General features: G+C 38.0%; 1 protein-coding gene across 1 annotated transcript in view; it reads left to right on the top strand.

Moving 5' to 3' along the window:
* Positions 1-26701, top strand: part of cep89 (centrosomal protein 89) — a 108436-nt gene that overhangs the window by 34986 nt on the left and 46749 nt on the right. Inside the window, exon 18 of the mRNA XM_079865813.1 lies at positions 1129-1218. Coding sequence (XP_079721939.1) covers positions 1129-1218 — 90 coding nt within the window. The remainder of the gene's footprint in view (positions 1-1128; positions 1219-26701) is intronic.

The raw sequence follows: 26701 nt of genomic DNA on the forward strand, positions 1-26701 counted from the left end.
TCTCTCAACTGAGGTAAATTATCTGCCGGCTTTGATATATCGGCCTAATTTTCTTATCGGATCGATAACGATAACATTAAAAATGACCATTTATCGACCGATATCGATACGTGGTTGATATGTCATGCTTCCCTAGACGAAGGTTATTGCTCCTCTACCAATAAAAAGGGACTTAAAGTCCTAGTGAATCGGATGTTGTAACTGACTTTACTTCAGTGTTGTGAGGTATTTCCAAGTGAAACAGAATATTGAATAGAGGGCAGGGTTTTACTTTAGCGCACCTCCTCTCCATCCCTCACTCTCGCAGACTGTCGGTTGGAGGGGAGTGGTTACCCAAACCGTCAAACTGACGTCATCAGAAAAGAAACGCCATTCCAACCGCCATAGCGGAAGCAAATTTTCACATTTTGATTAAAGATTTTTTTTTTTCTGTGTATTAACTTGCATAGACTAATTGTTTACCTCAAGACTAGTAATGTGTGCTAACAAAGTAAATAAGGTAAATTATGATTTCAAGATGACTTTAATGACTGTATACATGACAGGATGTAGTAACAGACAGTAGATCAGGAAGGAAAAGCATGCTAGTGTGAATTAAGTGTGACCCAGTTCCACCAGTTCACACTATCCCACGTCACAAATACACTACTTCTCGTAGTTTGTTAACATACAAAGCATGCTTTAGCCAAGGACACACCGTATTTCCTGATTCATCCGCCTTAGGAGTTTACATTCAAACCCTCTGTCGAATCTTTCCACAGCAGTTTTTGTGTTTAAGGCAGAGCCTCAAGCTAAGGGATAGTGAAAGTTTTATACTCCTCTTTTTACAGACAGTGAGCCTCACTGCTGCTCGGGGGAAATGTTTGAACTCAACAGAATGTTATTACCCATAAGTCTAGTCAAACTTTTAAAGATTTGCTCTGCTGCTCTTGCTTTGCTATTTTCACACTTTTATCTAAGTAACTGGCACCTCTCTCTCTCTCTCTCTCTCTCTCTCACTCTCTCTTTTTCCCGGCTTTTGCCCCTGAAACTTCTCTTCAATGATGTCTGTCTTCAATGTCCCTCCTCTTCCTCTGTCTGCCTCCCTGTAGCTGTGTAACCCTTCCTGTTCCCTCTCTTCATCCTCAGGCTTCATCTCTAGAGAAAGACAAGGAGGGCGTCCTCACACGCATCATAGAAAGCACTGTCAGTCTGGGAAAGCTGCAGGAAAAAGTAAAGGTGAGGCCTGCAATTGAAAGGCGTTGTGTCCTTAAAATGAGCTTCAGATTCTGGATAGAAATTAGAGTTGAGTCTCAACCAGGGGGCTTCAGGAAACATCCAAAGAGGCCTCAAGATGGCTTAAATTGGTTTAAACACAAGACAAAATAAGCATTAAAATAAGCCAAAGCAACTAAACATATTAATAATATTTCTTATTTTAATTAACTTCCTCAACAACTGTTTTTTTCTTTGAAGAATCAGAGATCCCACTGTTTGAAAAACATGAGTTTTTATTAAGGCAGCTTAATTTTAAAAATGTGATTTATTGACCTGGAAAAGTCATGTAAATTAATACAGTTTTATAACTCCATGGGCATTTGTATAATGAATATACATTTTTCTAGTTATACACCTCTAAAATATCTTAAAAATTTTGAAGTCATGGGGCACAAACAAAAAAAGCAGACATACACCAAGGTTGAGGGCCAGGAGTTAGTTTTAGCATTGATGGCTTTGCCTTAACACACTTATAAAACATTCAACACAGGGACAGAGTGTCTAAGACAGAGAAAATGCTGACACACACACAAATCCTAATTTAAGGACCTTGCCCATTTGACATATCCAATAAGAGGTCAATCCAGACACACACAAGCCCCCCACACTCAGCAGGTCTATAATTAACATTTCAAATGGAGTGTTATTTTAGTTGTAGAGTGAATGTTTCTCCCTCTCTTTTAACTGCTCTTCAGTTCAGATGCTGCCTGTATCGTTGTGGATGGAGTAATTGGACGGCACTGAATGAAAGTGTTAGTCTATATTTTTCTTATTTCCCTTGAGTGAGATCCACTCCCTGTTTATTTCTGCGGCGATGGACAAAACAGTTCAAAATTGTTGTTTTTCAGCTATAAAGGTGAATTTTATGCTGTACAAATGCAGATAGTGCCTATGATGTATGAGCTATACACAAAAAAATGTGAGCATAGAGTGCTGTGTGGTTATTGGCAGCAGAATGAATAAGCAGATACAATTTATAAACATTTACACAGTGGACAAGAGGATGTCTAGAACTTTGTGAATAACTGGCATAAATGTGTGCAGCTTTCTGAACTTAAGGTCCTTGCACACTGAGTCCGAAATTTCCATATATTCGTCATTCAGTTGCTCTGAATTGTCAAAACACCTCTCAAAATGCTTGCTACCGATGCGAACAATTCAGAAAATCTAACCCGATCCAATTTTTTTATGACGGAAATTTCGGAGGCAGTGTGTAAACGTGATTGACACAACGTGAGGTCGTATATATTGTTTAACGTGCAAAAATTTCGGACGAGAATTGTGCAAGGACCTTTAGAAGTTATGCACACATGGTTTCTGTCTGGCTCTGGCTATACAGTATAATTTACTGCCACATTAAAGCTGCTCATGTATGCCATTGATTTATGAGAATGCATGTGAATATTCTGTAAAGCATTTTTCACTAGCAGCAAGTGGTGTGGCAAAACAAAATTGCTCCCATTGTTATGGGCAAAGCTTTTAACACTGAGCATTGCATTGTTATTATGTTGTGTCAAGTTTCACTGCTCACTTACAGTGTAGACGCAATGTAACACTCTAGCAGTCGGGAAGGGAACTGTGTGTGTGTGACCTCTGCATTGTAAATAAGAAAATGAATGCAAGTATTTCTATCTTTCTTCTGCAACTGAATGCCTGTCAGCCTGTGCTGTGATTGTTTGTGGACTGTTATCAGTTTTAAAATCACTGTGCAGTCCACTGAGCTGTGATATTGCATGGATTAGATTATTTTCTTCACCACTGGCTGGTTTTATCACAGATGAACAGAAGGACAGTCCTTACATCTCTCCTGAAGTGCTGTTTTTCCCTCTCTTATTTTCATATTTTCATTCTCTTTTCCATCCCTCTTTTCCAGAACCAAGGATTCAACAGCCCAATAGAATAATATGATATAGAGAGTAGGGATGCAACGATACCATTTTTTCAGAACCGATCCGATCCGATACCAAAAATTCTGAGTATCGGCCGATACCGATCCGTACCGATACCAGCGCAGTTTTTTTTAATCAAGTAGAATTTCTATTACTCTGTGTTAAACTGATAAGAACTGAAAAAAAAGAAAAACACCAACAAAAAATATATGATCATAATCTGACATAAATGCTATTATAAACTAGATTAGTGGATAATTCAGCAATAAAATTTAGTCTAGAAAAATCACGAGTGCACAATTAATTGTATAAAATCTGAACATTTTGTGAAAAAAATGTTTAGTGGAGAACAAATTAGAGACAAGTGTAACACTAAATCTGGTCAAACTTTACTCATTGCTCTTTGTATTGTTGTAAAATACATTCATGAAAAACAAGATAAAAATAGCAATTATTGTAAATGTATAGCACAGCTGTTTAATAAGGTAGCAACATAATAGATAGGACAGGACAAGAACGGCTATTAATAATCTTTCATTTCGTCACTGTATTATGATATGAAAGGCTCCAATACAGTGCGGCACAAATCGCTTATGCGCATCCCGAGCGCAGAATGATGCGCTTGAAGCAACATGAATCACAGCGCGCAGCGCGTCGAGTCCGCATTGAAAAGTTTAAAGCACAAAGAAAATACATGTGATGCATGGTGTATTATACAGTATCTATCTATGCAATAGTCTATTCAGCATTTTCTTTTAAATTTCAGTTACTGTGCGCGTGAAGAACAAATAGTACCTGACTTTACTCCAGTGTTGTGATCTAACAGACACCCGGTAGAAAGTAACATGATTAAGGTACAGCAATAAATTCCAGCAAGATAAAGTTGTTTTATGTGAAACCATAGACCTTTATCTACAGATCAAGTATAATAATAGTAACATTGAATCATCTTGGAGAGAGTTTCATCGTGTGTTCTGTCATAACCGGACGCGACGCGCTGTTTGAGTGCTGAATGAAGAATGATTGACAGCCGCAGCTGAGGGAAACGTTTACGTGATCTTGAATTTAACACTTAAATATTAATTTATATCTCACATTATACTATATAATGGCTTCAGAACACTTAAAATATTGTGCACGAAAACTTATGGTGCTTTATAATGTTTGTGGGGCTTAACAATAACACTGAATAGTATACGCACAATATCGGATTTGGATCGGCCTTGTCTGACCGATACCCGATCCGCCAAAAATGGCAGTATCGGAGCCGATTCCGATACTGAGTATCGGATCGGTGCATCCCTAATAGAGAGCCCTATTTTAACGATCTGAAACGCAAGTATCAAGCGCAAAACTCAAGTAACTTTGTGGGCGGGTCTTGGGTGCAGTTGCTATTATACCGGCGGGATAAATGACTCTTGCGCCCGACGCAAATCTAAAATGGGTTGGTCTGAAGTAGCAGATAATGGTCACCCATTATTCATAGGTGTGGTTTGGGCGTAACGTGAAATAAACCAATCAGAGCGACATCTCACATTCCCTTTAAGAGCAGACGCGCTTTTTCCATGGTCGGATTTGCCAGGCGCACACCAGGAGCGGTTCACAGCCGAGGAGAGCAACGCTCTCGTCACGGCCGTAAAAGAGAGATAAGATACATTGGGGATGGAGAAACCCACCCAAATTAACTTCGGTTAAACAGGCGTATGATAATTTGGGTAAATGTGTAAGCTAGATGTATGCTTTTATAATAAATTGTCTATCTATCTATCTATCTATCTATCTATTGTAATAATGTATGATTTGCAAAAATTAAAACTGCTGCTCCTGTGTAGATGAGAGAATCAAAGTGCACACGCTACATTGATTATGGCCAAGCATGCGCCCTTAAAATAGCATTTGAATAACATGCGCAACGCGCCACTGACTTTAGACTAGGTTTTTCCTGATCAGTGGCGGAATTGTTTTCTAAACCTGCAAAATAGCACCAGGGAACGTTTGCGCCGGAACACGCCTCCTCTTTGCGCTGAACCGCCCCGGGGAGTGCAAGTGTATTTCCTAGTTTACCGACGTGCGTCTGTGGATGGAAAAGTCCGCTGTGCGCGGGTGCAAAATAGGAATGATACATGCGTCGGTGTACAAAGTCAATTGCGCTGGATGCAAGATAGGGCCCAATGACTGTATGTGTATATACAGTGCCTTGCGAAAGTATTTGGCCCCCTTGAACTTTTCGACCTTTTGCCACATTTCAGGCTTCAAACATAAAGATATAAAACTGTATTTTTTTTGTGAAGAATCAACAACAAGTGGGACACAATCATGAAGTGGAACGAAATTTATTGGATATTTCAAACTTTTTTAACAAATAAAAAACTGAAAAATTGGGCGTGCAAAATTATTTAGCCCCTTTACTTTCAGTGCAGCAAACTCTCTCCAGAAGTTCAGTGAGGATCTCTGAATGATCCAATGTTGACCTAAATGACTAATGATGATAAATAGAATCCACCTGTGTGTAATCAAGTCTCCGTATAAATGCACCTGCTCTGTGATAGTCTCAGAGGTCCGTTTAAAGCACAGAGAGCATCATGAAGAACAAGGAACACACCAGGCAGGTCCGAGATACTGTTGTGGAGAAGTTTAAAGCCGGATTTGGATACAGAAAGATTTCCCAAGCTTTAAACATCCCAAGGAGCACTGTGCAAGCGATAATATTGAAATGGAAGGAGTATCAGACCACTGCAAATCTACCAAGACCCGGCCGTCCCTCTAAACTTTCAGCTCATACAAGGAGAAGACTGATCAGAGATGCAGCCAAGAGGCTCATGATCACTCTGGATGAACTGCAGAGATCTACAGCTGAGGTGGGAGACTCTGTCCATAGGACAACAATCAGTCGTATACTGCACAAATCTGGCCTTTATGGAAGAGTGGCAAGAAGAAAGCCATTTCTTAAAGATATCCATAAAAAGTGTCATTTAAAGTTTGCCACAAGCCACCTGGGAGACACACCAAACATGTGGAAGAAGGTGCTCTGGTCAGATGAAACCAAAATCGACCTTTTTGGCAACAATGCAAAACGTTATGTTTGGCGTAAAAGCAACACAGCTCATCACCCTGAACACACCATCCCCACTGTCAAACATGGTGGTGGCAGCATCATGGTTTGGGCCTGCTTTTCTTCAGCAGGGACAGGGAAGATGGTTAAAATTGATGGGAAGATGGATGGAGCCAAATACAGGACCATTCTGGAAGAAAACCTGATGGAGTCTGCAAAAGACCTGAGACTGGGACGGAGATTTGTCTTCCAACAAGACAATGATCCAAAACATAAAGCAAAATCTACAATGGAATGGTTCACAAATAAACATATCCAGGTGTTAGAATGGCCAAGTCAAAGTCCAGACCTGAATCCAATCGAGAATCTGTGGAAAGAACTGAAAACTGCTGTTCACAAACGCTCTCCATCCAACCTCACTCGATGTGCAAAACTGATAGAGACATACCCCAAGCGACTTACAGCTGTAATCGCAGCAAAAGGTGGCGCTACAAAGTATTACAGTTTTTTTCGATTGCTAAACGACAGTGGGCACAACTGGAGTCACATGTGCAAAACTCTAACTACAGTCTGCACAGCAGCAGTTCATGTGGACCAAACTCTAGTTCGTTTTTCATTGCTTGAACACAGTTTTCAAAACTCTACACACTTATTCCATGACTTTAACCACAACCTGCACAACACTGTGGATTTACAGCACTTTGTTCAAATGCTAACACACTGCTGTCAAAACTGTGAACCACACATTCAAAACAGAATAGATTTCAGCCTTGTGCCTTTCAAACACTGCTGATTGCACTTTCAGCTGAAAGGCTAAGCAGGTGTCTTGTTTATTTGATTATTTGTTCAAATTACAGTATGTACTTTTAGTTTCTACCTTTTTTTTCTCATTACTGTAATTCCATAAATTACTACAGACTATTGAAGCAAACTGCTAATTTTCATTTACCTTAAAGAATTGTTATGTTCTAAAAATTTAAATAAATCATGTGAAAGAATGTCACTCTTTTCTTTGAAGAAAATATTACTTTGTATGAAGTCACTGAAATTGTTCAAACTGTAAAGATGAAAAGTTTGTATTTTCTGTATTGGTGTTTGATGCTAGTGTTTTTACTCTCAGTGTGTTCTGAGTGACAGTGTGTGTTATCTCAGTGAGGGTTGTGCATAGTGTTTGGCTGCACTCAGCCTGTTTTGAGCCATGTGTTAAGAGTTGTGTTGCTTGGAATGAGTTTTGCAGGTGATGTGAACTGTTTAGCTCAGGTGACTGTTGGCAGTGCAGACTGTAGTTAGAGTTTTGCACATGTAGCTCCAGTTGTGCTCACTGTTGTTTAGCAATCGGAACAAACTGTAACTTAAGGGGGCTGAATAATTTTGCACGCCCAATTTTTCAGTTTTTTATTTGTTAAAAAAGTTTGAAATATCCAATAAATTTCGTTCCACTTCATGATTGTGTCCCACTTGTTGTTGATTCTTCACAAAAAATTAGTTTTATATCTTTATGTTTGAAGCCTGAAATGTGGCAAAAGGTCGAAAAGTTCAAGGGGGCCGAATACTTTCGCAAGGCACTGTATATATATATACAGTGAGGAAAATAAGTATTTGAACACCCTGCTATTTTGCAAGTTCTCCCACTTAGAAATCATGGAGGGGTCTGAAATTGTCATCGTAGGTGTATGTCCACTGTGAGAGACATAATCTAAAAAAAAAAAATGCAGAAATCACAATGTATGATTTTTTAACTATTTATTTGTATGATACAGCTGCAAATAAGCATTTGAACACCTGAGAAAATCAATGTTAATATTTGGTACAGTAGCCTTTGTTTGCAATTACAGAGGTCAAACGTTTCCTGTAGTTTTTCACCAGGTTTGCACACACTGCAGGAGGGATTTTGGCCCACTCCTCCACACAGATCTTCTCTAGATCAGTCAGGTTTCTGGGCTGTCGCTGAGAAACACGGAGTTTGAGCTCCCTCCAAAGATTCTCTATTGGGTTTAGGTTTGGAGACTGGCTAGGCCACGCCAGAACCTTGATATGCTTCTTACAGAGCCACTCCTTGGTTATCCTGGCTGTGTGCTTCGGGTCATTGTCATGTTGGAAGACCCAGCCTCGACCCATCTTCAATGCTCTAACTGAGGGAAGGAGGTTGTTCCCCAAAATCTCGCAATACATGGCCCTGTTTATCCTCTCCTTAATACAGTGCAGTCGCCCTGTCCCATGTGCAGAAAAACACCCCCAAAGCATGATGCTACCACCCCCATGCTTCACAGTAGGGATGGTGTTCTTGGGATGGTACTCATCATTCTTCTTCCTCCAAACACGTTTAGTGGAATTATGACCAAAAAGTTCTATTTTGGTCTCATCTGACCACATGACTTTCTCCCATGACTCCTCTGGATCATCCAAATGGTCATTGGCAAACTTAAGACGGGCCTTGACATGTGCTGGTTTAAGCAGGGATCATTGAGACCCCACGAGGTGAGATCTTGCATGGAGCCCCAGTCCGAGGGAGATTGACAGTCATGTTTAGCTTCTTCCATTTTCTAATGATTGCTCCAACAGTGGACCTTTTTTCACCAAGCTGCTTGGCAATTTCCCCGTAGCCCTTTCCAGCCTTGTGGAGGTGTACAAATTTGTCTCTAGTGTCTTTGGACAGCTCTTTGGTCTTGGCCATGTTAGTAGTTGGATTCTTACTGATTGTATGGGGTGGACAGGTGTCTTTATGCAGCTAATGACCTCAAACAGGTGCATCTAATTTAGGATAATAAATGGAGTGGAGGTGGACATTTTAAAGGCAGACTAACAGGTCTTTGAGGGTCAGAATGCTAGCTGATAGACAGGTGTTCAAATACTTATTTGCAGCTGTATCATACAAATAAATAGTTAAAAAATCATATATTGTGATTTCTGGATTTTTTTTTTAGATTATGTCTCTCACAGTGGACATGCACCTACGATGACAATTTCAGACCCCTCCATGATTTCCAAGTGGGAGAACTTGCAAAATAGCAGGGTGTTCAAATACTTATTTTCCTCACTGTATATATATATACAATCACCTAAAGGATTATTAGGAACACCATACTAATACTGTGTTTGACCCCCTTTCGCCTTCAGAACTGCCTTAATTCTACGTGGCATTGATTCAACAAGGTGCTGAAAGCATTCTTTAGAAATGTTGGCCCATATTGATAGGATAGCATCTTGCAGTTGATGGAGATTTGTGGGATGCACATCCAGGGCACGAAGCTCCCGTTCCACCACATCCCAAAGATGCTCTATTGGGTTGAGATCTGGTGACTGTGGGGGCCATTTTAGTACAGTGAACTCATTGTCATGTTCAAGAAACCAATTTGAAATGATTCGGGCTTTGTGACATGGTGCATTATCCTGCTGGAAGTAGCCAGAAACAATGCTCAGGTAGGCCGTGGCATTTAAACGATGCCCAATTGGCACTAAGGGGCCTAAAGTGTGCCAAGAAAACATCCCCCACACCATTACACCACCACCACCAGCCTGCACAGTGGTAACAAGGCATGATGGATCCATGTTCTCATTCTGTTTACGCCAAATTCTGACTCTACCATCTGAATGTCTCAACAGAAGTCGAGACTCATCAGACCAGGCAACATTTTTCCAGTCTTCAACTGTCCAATTTTGGTGAGCTCGTGCAAATTGTAGCCTCTTTTTCCTATTTGTAGTGGAGATGAGTGGTACCCGGTGGGGTCTTCAGCTGTTGTAGCCCATCCGCCTCAAGGTTGTGCGTGTTGTGGCTTCACAAATGCTTTGCTGCATACCTCGGTTGTAACGAGTGGTTATTTCAGTCAAAGTTGCTCTTCTATCAGCTTGAATCAGTCGGCCCATTCTCCTCTGACCTCTAGCATCAACAAGGCATTTTCACCCACAGGACTGCCGCATACTGGATGTTTTCCCCTTTTCACACCATTCTTTGTAAACCCTAGAAATGGTTGTTCGTGAAAATCCCAGTAACTGAGCAGATTGTGAAATACTCAGACCTGCCCGTCTGGCACCAACAACCATGCCACGCTCAAAATTGCTTAAATCACCTTTCTTTCCCATTCTGACATTCAGTTTGGAGTTCATGAGATTGTCTTGACCAGGACCACACCCCTAAATGCATTGAAGCTACTGCCATGTGATTGGTTGATTAGATAATTGCATTAATGAGAAATTGAACAGGTGTTCCTAATAATCCTTTAGGTTAGTGTATATAAGCAATAATAAGCAAGTTTAGCAGGTGCTTGGGGCCCAAGTCCCCAAGTGTTTAGCTTTCTATTTGCCAACACAGTCAGCGCTGAAGCCGCCCGTCCTGCCAGACACAGGGATAAGTTTCACCTGTCTCCCAGTTCTGGAAAATGACAATATGCCGGTGAGTGTAGCCCATGAACAACGCAAAACGGATGCAAACAGCACAGATGCAGTGTTAATGAATCACGACCCTGCTTTCTGGCCAAAACACCTGTCAGACAAAGAGCGCTGTGAGCTTGTTGGGAGAGGGAGAGTTAATTTATTGTAAAATAGATTGTATTCCATTAAGATTTGACAGAGTTTATTTACAAATGTAGAAAAAAAGGTTGAGTGTTTTGAGAAAGAGACAGCAAAAACAGGTTTACAAAGGTAAAAATGTGCATAGTTGGTGTGGTGGGGCCCCATACTTGGACTTGCTTAAGGGCTCCCAAACCTCTAAGTCTGCCCCTGTGTTTTCTACAATTAAAGGAGAACTCCGGTCAATTTTAACATTGAGCTCATTTTTTTGTACATTTGGAGTGCTGTCAATACAGAGAACAACGACAAAAATCGGTGTTGCCTACACCGTGTTATCCTCTTTTTAAAATTTGCACCCTGTTGACTTCAATGGGGCAAGTTTTAAACCTGCTTTTAGCCTCTTAACATCCTTGATGTGTCATTACAAGTGCACAGGTCATGTGAGTGATTCCTTCGGAGTGCAAATTTTAAAAAGAGGATAACACGGTGTAGGCAACACCGATTTTTGTCATTGTTCTCTGTACTGACAGCACTCCAAATTTACAAAAAAATGAGCTCAATGTTAAAATTGACCGGAGTTCTCCTTTAACATGATTTAAGAGAAGCCTTTGTGGACCTTACAGGAATAGTTTTTCAAAACAATTATTTTCTCACCGAGCCACCCTTATTTTGTTCCAAATCTGTCTGTGGAACACAAAATTAGTAAATTATCAAGACTTTTGCTGCTCGCTCTGTTCCATAGGAAATTAACAATGAATGAAAAAAGCTCCAAAAAAGTAGCCAATAGTAAAAGTAGTCCACATACAGTAGTGATGTCCGATTTGTGAGTGAATCGTTCTTGTGAGTCAGGTCTTTTCAGTGAGTCAGTTGATGAAGTTCTCAGAACTGTTTTGAATGATTAATTCACAAATCAGACCTCATCCAAGTTGACTCTCTGACTCAATGATCCGGTCACAGCAGCTAACAGCCCACTTGATGGTACGATTATCAGTGAATAACAAGATATATTTCAATCTGTTCACCACAAAAAGCTGTTTCACGGCATTAGATGACTTGGATTATATGCACCTTTTCATTTATCCACAAGTATGGACTACTTTTATGATACTTTTATGGTGTCTTTGAAGCTTGAAAGCCTCAGTCCCCATGGAGACTAATAGCATGGAAGAGAATAACCAGTACAATTCACCTTTTGTGTTTCATTAGAGAAATACAATCACAGGTTTGGAATGACGTGATGGTGAGCAAATAATGACAGAATTTTTTTTGTGAATTATCCCTAATTCAGTGTATGTTTTTCAGACCCCTATGATTGTCACACTTCTTTTACTTTTTTGTTTTTATTTCCTCAGCCACTTTCTCTGTTACTTACACCATTTTTCTTTCCACCCTGTTGTGTTCTCTTCCTACTTTCTTCCACTCTCATCTCTCTCTCTCTTTATATCTCTCTATATCTCTCCTCCACTCTCTGTTTGTCTCTCTATCTTCATCCGTCTCCTGGTGGCTAATTTGACACAACAGATGCTAGACTCACGCTGAGTAAATACATGCAGAAAACAACGAATCACTGCCTCATAGAGAAGCACAAGTTGGTGAAAGAAAGTGAGATCAAGCAACTAGAACACAAAACATGAAAAAACACATAGTAAGACCCATTTCATATAGACATAAGCAGTATGTGAGCAAAGCAGCAGCACAACTGCAACAACAGTTGCTTTCACACTGACATTTTCATTGGTTATTTGGAGTTGAGCAAGGCTTTTAAAGTAAGGACTAGAGCAATAAAAGAAAACTAGCTTTTTTTAAGGGTAAAGTGCATACATTTATAGTAGCAAATCTGTATCCTGAGAGTGGTTTCTGTGTCTGTGTTTGTGTAAGTATTTGTGAGCTACAGTGCTAGTCAGGACAAGTGTTCTGGCGTGGTTCCTTCCCAAGGGGTCAGAACGGCATTCTCCTTATGCTCAGCTAAACAAACTGCCATATGCTTCTGTTCTTCCGTTTCTGCTCTAGACACACACACACACACACACACACACACACACACACACACACACACACACACACACACACACACACACACACACACACTCACACACTCACTCACAAAAGCATGAGATATATGTGGTCATTCATATCATGTGGTCCATTTGTGTCTCTAGGACCACAGGCAATGGCAGTTCATCCAGCTGAGAAATATACTATATAACCATGCTTTTCTTACTACACAGGTATATATATTTTTTATACATATATTTGCTTTCACATAAATCCTACATAGTTATGATGTATGAAATTTCTTTAATTCTCTTGTACAGGTAGCTGAATAATGGATGAGCTGTTGGTGATTTATGGGTTATGAGCAGGCCAATATCTAGACCTTTTTTTCATTTTCATCACTATTGCTTGGGGAAAATCTGTTGAATTCAGATTTATTGCAACATGGTAATAGGTGATTAAGTGCCTCTGATGTCCCTCTAAATCAGAGGTTCCTAAACATTTGTCAGTTGAACCCCTATTGTTGAACAACATTATTTGTTTTACTTTCACTTTCCCTTTGTGTGAATGTGTGGAGTGTTTCAATTAACGACGGAAAGAAGTTAGATATAGGGAAGTGTGCCGTACCTGGAAAAGACGCGTCATCCATTTGTTTGTATGTGAGGTTTGCCAGTAGTGAGAGTGATGGTCAATCTGATGCTTCTTGTGTTTGATGTCTGGTGCCTCGTGAAGTTTGACTGAACTAGACCGATTGTTTTTGAGCTGTTCTGAAGACAAGTCAAAGCTGCTTATCCGCCCATCTTGGTGTCTGACGATGACCCGCGATACTCTCTAGCTGCCTTCATACCTGCAAACGTGGATTATACGTTTCAAAGACCGAGTTGATCTACTACTGCTAGTGTTGAACTTTATTTTTCTTTCCATTTCATTTCTCCTTTTTTAAAGGAGTTTGTGTTGTTATTATTATTATGAACATTATGGGGCGGTTTCCCGAACAAAGATTAAGCCTAATCCTAGACTAAAATTTCCCTTTAAACCAGATTAACAAAAATCTGCTTTCTCGGTCAAGGCTTTAAATAGTCCTAGATTTAGTTTAGTCCAGAGTTTAATAAACTGATTTCCTGGAGGAAGACTAGAGTTACTCCAGGACTAAATCGAGGCTTAAATTAAACCTACCAGGAGGCAGGTTTAACTTCAGATTAACATTGTGTTTCAAAGTGGACACGTGTATTACTTGGACACACACACACACACACACACACACACACACACACACACACACACACACATACATACATATATATATATAACATTGATAATAATAATGAATGTTTCTTGAGCATCAAATCATCATATTAGAATGATTTCTGAAGGATCATGTGACACTGAAGACTGGAGTAATGATGCTGAAAATTCAGCTTTGATCACAGGAATAAATTACAGTTTAAAATATATTCAAATAGAAAACAGTCATTTTAAATTGTCATAATATTTCACAATATTACTGTTTTTTTATTGCTTTTTATCAAATAAATGCAGCCTTGGTGAGCAGAAGATACTTATTTTAAAAACATTAAAAATCTTACTGACCCCAAACTTTGGAACAGTAGTGTATACATACATATGTATATATATATATGTATGTATATATATGTATATACAGTATATGTATGTATATATATGTATATATATATGTGTGTGTATATACTATATATATATATATATATATATATATATATATATATATATATATATATATACATACATACATACATACGTACGTACGTATGTATGTGTGTGTGTGTAATAATATTTAATATATATTAAATTTATATATATTACAAACAGACTTCCAGCATTTCTTCTCTTTTATTCCATAGCTGGTGTGTGCAGTTTATTTAGCTTGCTTAAAATAATTTTCTCTTGTTTAGTAAAAATGTTTTTGATTGCAGTCTTTTTCTGATTCCATTGTTTCCTTGGATTTGCTTCTCAGTTCCATGCAATTTTAAGCTTTTCTTGGTTCACTCCATGTTTTATAGGCAACCTCTATCATGCTAATTCAGATTAGCACAGTTGGTTTTAAATTAATCTGGTTTATTTTAATTAAGGACTCCATAGTCCAGGTGTAACTAATCCATACTTAATCTGTGTTACAGAAAGCCATTTTTTAAGACACGATTAACTATTCTAGATTAAGGCCTACTCCTGTCTTAATTTAAACCCTGTCCGGGAAACCGCCCCTATGTAATTGAAGAATAAATATCCCTTGTGAACTGAATTATTCTGGGATTATTACTGTGATTTGATGTGTGTAACAGGTGGTTACTTTTTGCTATCCTGGGTTAATTTAAATTTTGACAGGTTTAAAGGGGTGGTTGAATATGATTTCACTTTTTTTTACTTTAGTTAGTGTGTAATGTTGCTGTTTGAGCATAAACAACATCTACAAAGTTACAATGCTCAAAGTTTAAAGCAAAGGGAGATATTTGCTTTTAAAGAAATTGCTTTTTAAGGACTACAACAAACGGCTGGTAGGGACTACACGACATTCCTCCAGGGTTAGTGACATCACCAACCCTAGAATTTACATAAACCACGCCCCCTGAACACGATTTATAGACTATCAAAACAGAATATGCTAATCAATGACTAGAAGATAACTACACATAAGCTACATAAATTCATCAACTAAACATTCTGAAATGTCCTGTTGCATTCTACATGTTGTCACTTCTTCTTGAGTCTCTCCGTCATTGTCTGAATCCGATTTTAACATAAAAGGCTAAAAGTTTTTGAAATTTTCAGTGCATGTCTGTGTGAGTGCAAGCTGTTGAAGCTCCGCCCTCTGTGCCAGGAGCAGCAGCTCATTTGCATTTAAAGGAACAGACACAAAACGGTGCATTTTTGCTCACCCTCAAAAAGTGACAATTTTAACATGCTATATAAAAATATCTGTGGAGTATTTTAAACTAAAACTATACATACACACTCTGGGGACATCAAAGACTTATTTTACATCTTGTGAAAAGGGCATTATACCACCCCTTCAATATTGTCTGGCGCCCAAAGTTTTTCTTTAAAAGAATTTATTTATGTTAGGGCGGCCACCACCGTTACACTATGATGATCTAAATAAATTATTTGAAATAACCTTTGATTTTTGATTTTTTTATTATGTTAATCTTTCAAAATGTAATGCATTTTACAACATCTTTGCATGTTTACTTATGAAATTATTTTTATTTTTCTTGTTCATTTATTACATTCTAATGAACTAGTTATTTTTAAGAACCTTTCATGTTTTGCATTTTATTATTAAATATGCAGTGGCAATTTTGTTTATTTATAAAATATACACTCACCTGCCTCTTTATTAGGTACACCTGTTCAACTGTTCAGCTGATAGAAAGGCAACAGAAAAGGCCCGTTCACACCAAATAACCACTCGTTACAACCAAGGTCTGCAGAAGAGCATCTCTGAATGCACAACACATTGAACTTTGAAGCAGATGCAGCAGCAGAAGATCACACCGGAGGCCACTCCTGTCAACAGGAAACTGAGGTGACAATTGGAAGAACATTGCCTGGTGTGATGAGTCTCAATTTCTGCTGCAACATTTAGATGGTAGGGTCAGAATTTGGCTTAAACAACATGAAATTGCCTTGTATCAACGGTTCAGGCTGATGGTGGTGATGAAATGGTGTGAGGAATATTTTCTTGGCACATTTTGGGCCCCTTAGTACCAATTGAGCATTGTTTAATGCCAGAGCTAACCTGAGTATTGTTGCTGACCATGTCCATCCCTTTATGACCACAGTGTACCCAGATATTCCACCTCTCCCGGAAATTCTGGGAGTTATATACAATATCCTGGAAATTGAGCGTTAGAGAGAGAAGCCCTGTTTCCACCCTGTATTAAGATGCGTTTTCGGTTATCCGATCACAAATGGTCAGCCAAGACACATTACCGTTTTCACCTGGTATTATCATGCGTTTCAAATGCATCTCCTGTTACCACTTGCATTTGGATTTCCTATTATATCGTCACACGCTACATCACTTTCACTTTCTGCACACGAATTGTACTGTATGGACACAAATGATATTATATTATTGTAGAAAGTTCACAGATAGAAATGATGAAGAAGTCTGAGTGACGAGCAAACCGTCGTTATTGACTCCCAAAACAAATATAGAAAGCTAAATCCTCTATAGCACACTGCCTCGTACAAACTCAAGATCATAAACCGTGTTGAACACAATCAGTGCAGCATGTTTTCTCTCTCCCTGTCCCAGGTCTGCAGGGCGCTTATATCCCATCTCTCCGCCAATCACTGGAATTAGAGACAGGTGTTAGTTATCATGCACTTGACCTCCTTATCACCGCTCGTCTCCGCACTCGTTCCCCCGCTGCAGACCTCGCTTTACCACGCCCCCCTCGCCACAGTTATATTATATTATATTATATTGCATTCAGTTTAGTTTCATTTTCATGGACTTTCAGTTTGTGTTCATTTGTGTGTCTTTGTTCTGATTAACGCCACTCATCAGTATCCTTGGTTACCGTCATTATTAGTTAATGCGTGTCAGCTGTGTCTTGTTTATCACCTCGTTATCTTTAATATATAAGTTCCTGTGTGTTTCCCTTTGAGTTTGTCCGGTCTCATTGATGCATATGTGTGTGAACATCTCTGCCTGTTTGGGTTGTAATTCGTAAACATTGTGTTGGAACTTTATTCTTCTGTGTCTTCGTCTGTCTGTCTGCACACACGTGTTACTATTATATTAATTATATTAAATTATATTTAAGGGATGGTTGGAGGTATGCCATCTCCTGGATGTTTTTGCAGGGTGGGATGTCTAGTGTACCCATCTTCTGATGGCTACTTCCAGCTGGATAACACGCCATCATGTCAAAAAGCTCAAATCATCTCAGACTGGTTTCTTGAACAGAACAATTAATTCAATATACTCATGGCCTCCACAATCACGAGATCTCAAATCGCCGACAAATCTGCAGCAACTGCATGATGCTATCATGTCAATATGGACCAAAATGGGGGATGCTGGCAAAACCAGCAATGCAAGTTTGAGAGGTGGCGCTCCGACAAATCTTGCGAGAATCACGACTTGCTTTACGGCACGACGTCGCATACATCAACAACATATGAAGCAGCCTCTATGGAAGACACTAGCATGCATTTCAGACGTGAATCATGGCAGAGTTGACGAAGAAAGCGCGGTCGGAAGAGTGCAGAGACGGTTCTGCGTGAGTGGTATTTATGACAGTAACGTTAAATACAAGTACTCCACAGCGACTCTAGGGGTCGATGTTTCAGAAAAACGGAAACTGCATAGTGTGCCTTTAGGCAGTTCTGGAGAAAAGTGGGTTCAACCCAGTACTAGCAAGGTACCTAATAAAATGGCTGGCGAGTGTATATTCCACTTCTTGAACTTTTCTGATGACATCAGGTTAGTGAATTTTGTAATGAGTCAAGTGTCCTTTATTTATATAGCACTTTATATATACAGATCGTTTCAAAGCAGCTTAACAGGAAAAGCAGTCCTTGGCTTCATGTCCATAATGATGTGTGTTATTTTGTAAATATTTGTTATTTTTTGTGATATGTGAATTGGAATAAGCTGAATTACATGAGTTCAGTGTCTTATTCCAGCAGCAGAAGGGCATTTCTGTTTCCGGCATGTGAGTTCTTTTCTGTGCACACAGAAAAGTTAACATGCTTCCTTCATTCCATCCTGATGCAAGCTGTCTCTATAGTAACAGCAGGAGCACAGGAGATTGGCTGACTTGAGTCTTTATAGCTCCTGAGAGCTCTGACAGTATGTGTGCAAAGCTACAGGCTGTTTTGCTTCTGTATTGTGTGCGTCTCTGTGTGCCTGAGAACAGATGCAATTAATCACTTATTTTCTTGTCATTTGGAAAATAAATAAGATATGGCCCTATAGTGAAATCAGACAGCAATTACATTTTTTGCAATATATATTGGAAATTGAAGCCTTAAACACAATCACAGAGGGAGTGAAAGAAAGTAAGAAAGAAAGAGGCTAAAACAAGGCCATTGCAGTTGCAGGCATTGTGTTCTTTAGGGTTATTTTTGAGTCTCTCGCTCTCTCCTGTGCTCTCTCAAGGTGAAGTGATGTGATAGATTGCATGAGATGGTGTGCGTGATCTTTTAAGAAAATAGAAGAGCTTCACGCATGGGCTAGGAGAAAATTGCTTGTGTGGTAGTGTGTTCCAGCATATAGTGTGTTCCAGCATATGGTATATAGCTTTTGCTATACTCTCTATGTGCAATACATATTTTCCAGTTTTGACTGGGATCATGTTTTTTTGTACTGTCCCTATACAAATAAACTTATAAATAAAAAAAATAAAAATAAATATGAATGGCTGTAAGAGTCATTTATATTTTACTTATTCTGACTGCATCTTTTCAAGTGATATCATCTAGTGATAACTCCATTAAGACAAGGACAGTTTCCCATTTGTAATCTTGTTCAGTATTTTAGGGATTTAATGTAAAAAAAGAAAAAATAATTTTAAGTAATAGGTCATTTTAAATTATTTAAAAAATATGTTATGTATTACTTTATACAATTTATTATTTTAAATACACGTATACTTTTAAATATAAATAAATGAATTAATATTATTTTATTAATAAATCAATAAATATTATTTTATATAAAACACTAAAACCTGTTTCAATGTGTTCAATAATGAAAAGTATAAAAAGTTGAATGCAATTTTTTATTCTAAACATTTGATTTCCATTTTAAAAACAGACATGTCTTGTCTTGAAATCGCAGGGGACCCAATAATCGTTACCACGTCCACCTTTCACCCCATCAGCTTTCAGCCCTGCTCACAAGGCCCCTTGGGAAGTTAGTAACAATGACAATCTCAATAAACCATATCATTCTCTTTCACTGCTCTTTCACTGAAAATATAGCAAGATGCAGAGCTTGTGATGTGAAAAGGGATCGATGAATTAAACCTGACGTGGCTAGAGGAGCATTGTCAAGTTTGTTGTCTGTCTGCATTGCCAAAGGGAGAATGTGTTTGGTCCTCTTCTCAAATCACAGAGGCACATGGTGACGTGTGGTCAGACAGTTTTATGGACATTAGCCCAGATCTGTAGACACATCCACTTTGTATAAATTAGGCTGCTTAGTATGGCTTAGCACACCTCCTTTTACAGCTGCAACACACACACACTTTCGTTCACCGACAACCCTCACTCCATTGCCACTAATTAAGATTTCAGATTCAGATTTGACTGTAGTAGAAGAGCAGTGTGACTAAGACCTCAGGCGCTGCTTGTGTGTGGGTGTGTGTGTGTGTGTGTGTGTTGTGGGACGAACAGAGTTGTATCCCCCCCCCCCCCTTGTAATTTGGCATTAACAGTTTTACTCACTTAAAAGGACTTTGTTGCACTTTGCTGGAGTAAAGTTAATAAATGATCGTTCTCTCCCATAGGATTTTGTGAAACTATGTTGGGTGGACCTCTGTCCCTCTAGGGGGTTTCGGGGGCATGCTCCCCCGCAATAATTTTTTTTACATTTTAAGGTTAAATTAATGCATCAATCTGGTGCACTTTGAGAGCTAAAAATTAAGAGCTTCAACCCATGAACTGTGCACACTGAACAAAGAAAAACCATCGACTTGTACCTGGACACTAAAGAGGGCTCAAACATCTTAGTTATGATATAGAGTCTCAGTCTACATTACATTATCACTGGTGTTTATGATTTATATAAGTATTCCTATGACGTAAAATCCATATAGCCAATAATATGTACTGTATAAATTAAAATTAATATTTCAAAAGTATATTTTACATTACACTATAGCAGGGCTATTCAATTGGCGGCCCGCCAATCATCTCCATGCGGCCCGACGGCACCAACCTCCCTCCTCCTCTTTTCCTGGCGGTGCGGCTAATTCAGTTTGATACTCTCTCCGATTGACCTGAGAAACGTTTTACGTGCGAATATTTCAGCAGTTATTATATGTGTCCCGAATTTATGTCGACTGAACCAGCGATAGGCTACCAATCATTCGTGAATGAATCATTCTTTTGGTTCGATTCTAAACGCGCTTGCATAACGGTCTAAAACTATTCGGATTCATTCGGACCGCTCCATCACTGAATCATCTGAAGCGGTTTCTCGTTCAGTACAGTATAACAACAAATAGCGATGTTTTCAGTTGTTTCACTAGTTGTTTCAACACGGCCCAGCGCGGAGTTGCGTTTACTCCCGGTCCCGGACACTATTATTAAACAGCGTTGCGACAACCAGTGGGAAGCGTTTCAGTTCGACAGAAACCTTTCTGTTACAAACCACAAATCACTCGATGATTTAATTAGTATTAAATCGGATGAAACAGCCTCAACATTCCCAACAAGACTGACGAGAAAAGCAGGAGAAACATTGTGGCCTGAACGAAATTAGAAGACTTTAAATCCCCTAATCACCCTTACAAACATTTACCATGAATGTAGCCTACTGTAGTAATTTACCATGGTTGGGCAGAAATGTGCAATATTTATATTGAATACTATGTAGTAATAAATAAATATAGTAAATATATATAGGCTACTATAATATTATATAGTATAATAGTAAATATAGTGATTTATATTGCATTAGTTTTATTAGGTGGGTAGAGGAATATATAATTAATGCTTGTTATGAAATTATGTCAGTTTCTTTGTAAAGGTGCGTATAGTTTTTAACTTGTGTTTAGGCATTTTTTATACAGTGGGAGCGAGTAGCTCTCTAAAAAGTCTCACTGTCAGAATATTTTCATTTAAGCATAACAATTATAAATAAAATAATTATTATTTCTCACCAACAGCTATAAGTTTGTATAAATAATTTATTTGTTCCAAGGAAAATAGTTGTACACAGCTGTAAATTATCAAGTTTTTTATTTATTATGGTTTTATATATTTGCATACTGTTGGGTACCACATTTCCAAGTAAATACCACACTTTTTTAGGGTTACTTTAACTTATTTATTGAAACTGTTATGTTTCAATAAATAAGCTAAACCCCCAAACCAACCCACCGGCCCACCTCAACTTTTCGATTTGATAATGCGGCCCTCGAATGAAACTAATTGAATAGCCCTGCACTATAGTATAGGAAAATTACAATACTTTTGTCCTAATTTCTTCACTTGCAAGAAATAAACCCTTGAGCTTTTATTTTGGAGAAAAACACCAGCTCACCATGCTGATCGCGTGAGCAAAGTGCGCACTTTTCTTTAAATCACGCAGCACAAACAGAATGCCTATATTATAGGCTACTTAATTAAAGTCTTGTGCTGTTTTATAAAGGCACAAAGCCATATCACAATTTCGATTTTAGTTTGTTGACAAAATATAATGCTAGAGACCTTTATGTTAGGCTATAAATTTTACATCTCATGTGTTGGGAAAAGGGAGAAGAGCGAGTTCGGCAAAAGGCGGATTCGAACTCGGGTCGAAAGCATCATAAGCTACTTTCAAGCACCTCACGCCTTACGACCTATGCCACTGTAGATATTGAGTGATGGGCGTCTTTTTGCCACAAAGACAGTCACTTAGTGCAAATATACGCTCCATTATCGGAAATGTAAAAAAAGAAGGATTTTTCTTCCACTCGCTTGGGCGAGAAAAAAATCTCTTGGTGTGGTGGGGGCTCTCACTGGTGCCCCCCAGCTGTTTGCGCCCTAGGCGACCACCTAGTTTGCCTATGCCTAGAAACGGCCCTGGCTGTATCTACTTAAGCAGATTCCAAAACATAAATATTTTTGAAGCGAAGACAATGAAGGATTCATAAAGAACCAGAAATGGATAATTGTATGGATGGTTGAATTAATGAGAGAGATGAGGAGGTGGGTGAAAGAGAAGTCTGTGAAAAGGAGGGATGTGAAAGTTCCCACAAGAGGAGAGAAACAGAATATTGTGTATAAATTATTCACAGGTTATTAAAATTCATGCAGCACATTTGCCTGAAATGGCAGTAAAAAAAAGATGTTGAATATTTGATTGTGTGTATAAATACAGTCCTAAATGGAATTTTGTGATGATGTGGGGTGTTTTTAGATGACAGGATGGCTTTGCCATCCTTCCCTGATTGTTGAATTACATTTAGAGAATGTGGTGTGCACTGATAAGGAGGTGGTTTGATTCTCGATTGCTCATAAATACATTCTCATGGCTGAGTTCCATTAAATTGTTGTTAAACCAACCATAGTTCATGCAAATTTTCTTATGGTTTTCATTGTAGCACATTTATGTTCTCTGAAATTATTGAAGCATGTTCTCTGACATTATTCGTTGGCCAGCAGAGAGCTTGAAAACAGTTCCGGGTTTGATTCAATACAAACCCAAGGTGCTGTCTATTGTTGTAGTATTGACCGAGCAAGCTGTGTGTGGCAGAATTCAAACTCTGTCTCTAGCTCAAGTTCAGAATGATGAATGGCTCTCAGGCCCCGTAAAGAACCTGCAGGGAGAAGAAACACTAGCTTGAGTGAAGGGTTACAGAGCCGCTGTAGTTGTTAGAGTCAATGTTACCTTTAGAGATATAGATTTTAGATAAAGGTTTAGGTTTAGGCTCAGATCAAAGGTTTATATAATATATATTATATTATATAATATAAGATCTCATCTAGTGCACTCTGCACGACAGCACATGTTGTGTTATTTAGACCGTTTGCGCTCTGTTATTGAATTCCAGGAGCATTTTCATCATGTCAGCTTGGCCAGGAAGTGTGGAACACCAGTTAAATTTGTGTCATGATCTCAAAGGGATATTTTCACATTCTTATGTCAGTGAGAGAGTGAGAGAGAAAACTATATTGTAGTGTAAGATTGGTTATGATTGATTTTGATTTCCAACTAACGATTATTTCTCCGGGTTATAGATCTTTTTCATGTCAAAGCCCAATTTTCTTTTTATTTTCTTTTATTGTCAAACACGCTATTCCACATCCTCCCCAATGCTGTCCTTCAAACAAATGTGCTAATTGAATGCTATGAAAACATATATATATAGTGAATATATCTATGCTATATTATATGAGTTATAAAGCAAAATCTCTACATTAAAAATGAAGATAATAATGAAGATTAGGGGTGTGCCATATCATACCGTCCACGATAACACCGGTATACATTTTTACATGATAAAGAAATGTCATATTGCGATATCAATATGTTGCAAGTCGGGACATGACGGAATTGTCACTTGCACAATCGGGCCAGCAGCGCATCGTAACTAAAGTTTATCATTTTCATGTCTTTTTAATTCTTATCAGTTTAAACATTCAAGCGATTTTAAACTATCCAGTACTCGCTCTTTTTTTCTTATCAGTGCAAAAGAGACTCAAAATACTCTGTTGTTTTTGATCTTACATATAAGTGTTATACATCATTCAATCCTGTTAAGTGTCTATTTTTTGTGTATACTCACAATAAAAACAAAGTGTTGTGCTTTTTGCCAAATAAAGAAAAATAAACATGATGCGAGTTCTGCCTTCTCTCTGTCAGTGAAGTCTATTCTTAAACGCGTCCGAAAATGAACTGTAACTCAGCGAATACTGTCACACAGGCATAAAGCTTGAATTCTCTTCTTTTAAATTAAGTAATTTATATAAAAAACAAATATTCTCAGTTTATGTAATCTGTATGAAAAGAGAGAGATGTTAGTCGTTCTCAGTTCAGCGCTCATTATAGCTCATTAACTGCTAATGTAAACGCCCACGGAGAGCGTGCACTATTCAAACGCAAATGATCTGAGGCGATCCATGCAAACGTGTCAACACCCACATCAGCTCAATAAAACACACCAAGTTTAATCAGACTCATGTACTTTAGATCGTCTTGCGAGGCTGTGAGGAATAATACTATTGTAATAATAATCCTGGGAAATTTACCTCAGAAGTGCTGGTTTAGTTTAATTTCGAGGAGCAACGGCTCCAGCTGAGGACTGTGAATAGTAAGTTCTTTATTCTTAAGTGCTTTGTTCTAATCACGATATGCAATAGTGTCTGTAAACCGCAAAAAGACTGTTTAAATATGAATCGCGTGTCTGTGTGTGAATGAATGAACTGCACAGATGCGCGCTGTCGTTTACTACAGAACAGCTTGCATCTGTGCCGTTTAGCTTTTACCAAACTATATAGGCCACTGAGATGAGTAAAAATCGACTGAAATACGTTGAAATAAAATGTCTTTGTATAAGCAACGTATTAAACTGCAAATTAACATTTATATGCTAATATATCATAAAAACGATATGTTACAGACGAAATATGAATGTTTAGACAAGATTTCGTTGATTAGATTTGGATATATTATAAAGTTTTTATTGTAAAAAAGACTACTGTCACATCAAATAAGCTTTTGTTCACCAATTTCTGCTAATATGTTAAATATATAGTATGTGATGTTTTGTCAAAAATAAACTAGGTATATTGAATTATCAGCTAAGATGTTATTATAGTGTTTGTTCCAATATTCAAACTAATGAATCCTTAACTTTAAAATACGTATGATAAAATGTATACTTTTTACAAAGAAAGATTACACTTGAAATATTGTTAAAATTGTAATTGTTCTTGATTTACATGTGAAAACTTTTTAATAAAATAGCAAAAAATATATTTACAAGGTAGATGTAAGCAACAACTTAATGGGTCAATATAAGCCTTCTCATTAAATTATTTATTATTGTTTTTAATTAGTGACACATTTGGGGATAGGATATATTCCAAAACTTTCTGAAAATACAGTATGAGAATTAACTGCATAGTTACTAGAAATGTTTACCTTGGATATTATACAATTTGCATGCATACAAAATAAGTCCTCACATTCTTTACTTGTACTCTCAGTGACACACCTGAATGAAAGGCTCATTATGCAGCTCATTATGTGGGTCATTGTCTTCTCAGGTGTGAATCAGAGCATTATTCATGATCATTCACGCCCCCACGCATATTGCCTTTCCAAACAAAATGTGTCTTACAAAGTTTAAATCAATGTATTGTTTTATGTGAATGATTAGGCAGGATGATTTTCAGATCATTTTGAAGCAAAAACTCTAGGCGACAACATCCATTAGTCAAAAGTCTTGTGGACACATATTTAGTTTGTGTTTTGTGGCCTTATTTCAGAAACTTTAATTTTTAGTTTTTTCAATAACCATGCATAAACATTATTCTCTCAAAAATACAAAAAAAAATCTTTATTATTTTGTATTAAGTTTTGCTAGTTTTTTCAATTTAATTCAAAGATTAAAATCAAGCTTCCTTGTGTTGTGTAAACTCTTAAGAACAAAATTACGCCATTGTAAAAACGCAATGAGTGAGCAAACATTTAAGTGAGATAAATGTAATTTTAAAAACTCATTGGAAAAGAATGGAAAATGCCCTTCATTTTGTTTGCACTAATAAATGCGGTTGCCTGCCAGCTGCAATCACCAATAAAACGTTGTTCCATATATTTTTTTACTATATCGTCATAAATATCATTATCGCAAATATTCTTGAAATAACATGATATAATTTTGAGGCTATATCACCCACCCTTAAAGAAAAACACGAACTCAGTGTTAACCGATTAGAGGGATGTTCTGTTACTGTCATTTCTTTATCCTGTAAATGTAAGAAACGTCTTAAATTTTACTCAGTTACATGCTGTTATTCCTTTACAGTTACTACTCTCATAAAATACTTGATTACATGTAGACTTTTAAACCTACATTTAATGTTCAACAGCAGAATATTTTTGCATTGAATATTAATCGTCTCCCTCTCTACTGTGTTCTGTGTGTTTGACGCACATGTGCGCTCCATCGCTCATTCAGTTAAGTGGAAATACTCGCGTGAAATTGTAACATTTTCAGATTTCAGATTTAACCGTATAATGCAAGTTAGGCACTGAGGAAAATATCTCACTTATTAAATAGCACACGCATCTGTC

Source organism: Squalius cephalus (assembly GCF_949319135.1).
Source record: "Squalius cephalus genome assembly, chromosome: 3".
Taxonomy (NCBI): domain Eukaryota; kingdom Metazoa; phylum Chordata; class Actinopteri; order Cypriniformes; family Leuciscidae; genus Squalius; species Squalius cephalus.